Source organism: Cibotium barometz, chromosome 39, assembly GCF_041138505.1.
Source record: "Cibotium barometz isolate CiBa-2024 chromosome 39, ASM4113850v1, whole genome shotgun sequence".
Taxonomy (NCBI): domain Eukaryota; kingdom Viridiplantae; phylum Streptophyta; class Polypodiopsida; order Cyatheales; family Cibotiaceae; genus Cibotium; species Cibotium barometz.
This window is the reverse complement of record NC_141084.1, coordinates 31,251,065-31,253,964: the sequence shown is the minus strand read 5'-3', so window position 1 is coordinate 31,253,964 and position 2,900 is coordinate 31,251,065. Positions and strand designations below refer to the sequence as shown.

The following is a 2,900-nucleotide window of genomic DNA, read 5'->3' as shown; positions in this document are numbered from 1 at the left end:
TGTCCTGCTTGTGTCTATTATTTTATGCCAAAAGAATCAATGCACAGCAGACTATTTATTCATTATGGCAAACATACACACATGGTTTCCAAGGGAATGTGCCGAGCATCGATACGAAATATCAAGGCCTTTGTAGCACGTGCAGTGGGCATCGACCACAACGCTGGGCCCAGAAAGGTACAAATGATTGTGGCAAGGGAGGTGGTTCTAAGAGCATTCACTGATGATGACAAGGTACAGGGAGAATTCATGACAGAGAGGGAGCTACAGGAGATGTCGCAAGAGTTGCAAAGTTTGATAAATGTCAAAAAGTACGTAGAAAGTGCAATTTAGCAAAGAATAGTATGCAATTATCATCTTTAATACACTAAGTATGCTTTATGAATGCAGGGTGAAGCAGATGGTAATGCAAACACAAAAAACAACACGGCCTCTGGGTGAAGGATATGAAGCCATTCTTAATCTAAAAAGAACATGCCATTTTGAGTTCTTCCATGGTTCTCGATTTCCATTGCAAGCCACCACTACTACTGAGCGTTGCTTTATCTTTAAGATGTCTACTACTGGACCTAGTTCTGGGATTGACATTGTTTGGCGAATGGACAAGGATGGTAATGGGGATCTTAATCAAGCGTGGGTCTGCTTTGATCATGTGCATCGAGATGGCATACAATGGGAGCACATGTTTATGACCACATGTAAGTTACAAGCGGTAGAGAGCATTGCTTAATTTGTGTCTTTAATATAACTCTATTTCCATCTGTGGCATGCAGGATTGGTGAGCTATTGACAATAGCAACTTGTGAATTTAGAGAAGAGGATGAGGATGCTCAAGTCATGTTTTGGGAAAATATGAATTTGGTAATGGTGGAGCACACAGGGAAGGTAGCAAATTTTTTTGGGATTATGGCGGATGAGGCTGGCGCTAACTGGAATGCAGTGAGACGTGTCTTCAACGACGGAAAGGAGATGATTGAAAGGGACGGTGGGCGGTGTCGCTGGGAACACACTGGGTGTCTGGCTGTGAGAGTTACATCCAAAATCCCTAGCATTAAATGTCTTCTCAGCTTCTCATGGAACAAGGTATAGCATGGTATTATCACAATCTCTTGACTCAGGCATACATTCAATGGGATGTCTTCAACAACTCATAGAAGAAACACTCATCATCATTTCCATAGATCATCATCAAAGATTCATCATCATACAAGATATTCACATAACATATGCTATATGTGTGTAGAACATGATTGATGATGCAACAATACCCATAAAAAAAAAAAACAACAAACTCACAAGACACGCGGCACTCTGTCAGTTGCGAGTCCAACTGTTGGATCTGTGTTTTTTTTAGAAGCCGGCAGAGCATAATTCAGAACATCTAATGATTGGGCATTTGAAAGAACTGTGGAAGTATTCTGCAGTCGGATGACCACATCTTTTGATTGTTGAACCACATAGTCTAATATAGCTGAGAGCTGATCTTGGGACTTGTTTTGGCCAATGTACACAAATACGCAACCTGCCACTGCAGCACCCGTGAAGAGAAGCAAGAACAGTAGAGGGAAGAAATTTCCGCCTTCATGGGATCCCTTTAGTCTGCGTCTGCAGCAGCAGCAGCAGAGAACCAACACGTAGGCCAACCCTATTACCAGCCACACAGCTGCTAGAACAAAACCAGGGCCACCAGTATACCCTTTTTCTATGGTGCAGCCGCTTCAGTCCACCGGTGCCTTTCTGACCTCTGCAGCCCGTCAGTCTTTCAACGAACAGCAGCTTCCTTGCATACCCATCACTCTGCGCCCCAGCCTGAATCACCAGCACATACACCCTGAGAGCCTCATCTCTCTGCAGCAGCTGCACGCTCCCTCACGAACAGCAGCACTGCTGTCTCACGATCACCCCGGCACCTCAGTAAGGCAGTTATCTTTTGTGACCTGTATCTCTCTCCTCGTGGTCGGCGCCTGCAGCACCTGGTGCATCACACACAAAAACCCCACAGTCGACTCCTTCCTGCCGCCGCCTGTACTCTCCACTTCTCTGCTTATAGCATGCTGCTCCTTAAACTGCTCCCCGACGGCGTCTGCTCCCGTCTTTTTTACACACACTCTTTGCTATTCCCCCACACCCCATCATCACCTCGGCAGCGGCTCTCTCCATTTCCAGCTGCCGACCAGCTTCTAGAATGGTGCGTTGGCAGCCACCTAAAGCCCCCATGTGGCCTTTGCTTTTGCAAGCCACGTTTATTATCTTTTATTTTATTTTCTTCTTATGAGGCCTACAAGATGGCCACCTCCTTTTCACACCCAAATGCCCAATACCTTCCAAATGCAACCCACGATCCTTGGGGACGCGTACACACTTCAAGACGACCAAGCGGCTGATACCATCTCCATGGACCCTGTTTCAGACAGGCCTGCACAAGCCTCAAAAACAAAACCCTCCGCACGCCATACATCCCATATGTACACAGGCACTTAATCCACACATCTAGATTTGTATTTAACAGCCTCACATGCATGGTTTCACACCATAGACGTGCTGTGGCACGACATCCACCCCCTCTAAACCTGCACATCCTCTGGTATGTGCCACACAGGTCCTGGAACTCACTGCCCAGGCATTATTTGCACACCAACATTGGTATATGTACAAGCCTCAACAATCACATCTGAATGGTCCTGCTTTTCCACCTGGATCAAATACCAATCGCTTTTGGCATATGTGCCATATCCTTTGCTCATATGAAGCCCTATCCTCACTTAGATTCTCTGCATATGTATAATTATCCTCATCATTCAAAGTGGGATGCTCTTCAAAATGATTTGCTTCAAAAATTTCCTCAAGCCATGTTTGAAGCCTTTGCACCACATATTGTATGGCTACACCAAGTAACAACT

At 45.5% G+C, this 2,900-nt stretch overlaps 1 protein-coding gene across 1 annotated transcript; it reads left to right on the top strand.

Moving 5' to 3' along the window:
- The first annotated feature begins 431 nt into the window (after positions 1 to 431).
- Positions 432 to 1,154, top strand: LOC147615984 (uncharacterized). The gene is made up of 3 exons (XM_086777917.1): positions 432 to 698; positions 774 to 1,023; positions 1,119 to 1,154. The coding sequence occupies exons 1-3, from the start codon at positions 673 to 675 to the stop codon at positions 1,152 to 1,154; spliced, it is 312 nt and encodes a 103-aa protein (XP_086634043.1). The 5' UTR covers positions 432 to 672.
- The last annotated feature ends 1,746 nt before the right edge of the window (positions 1,155 to 2,900 follow it).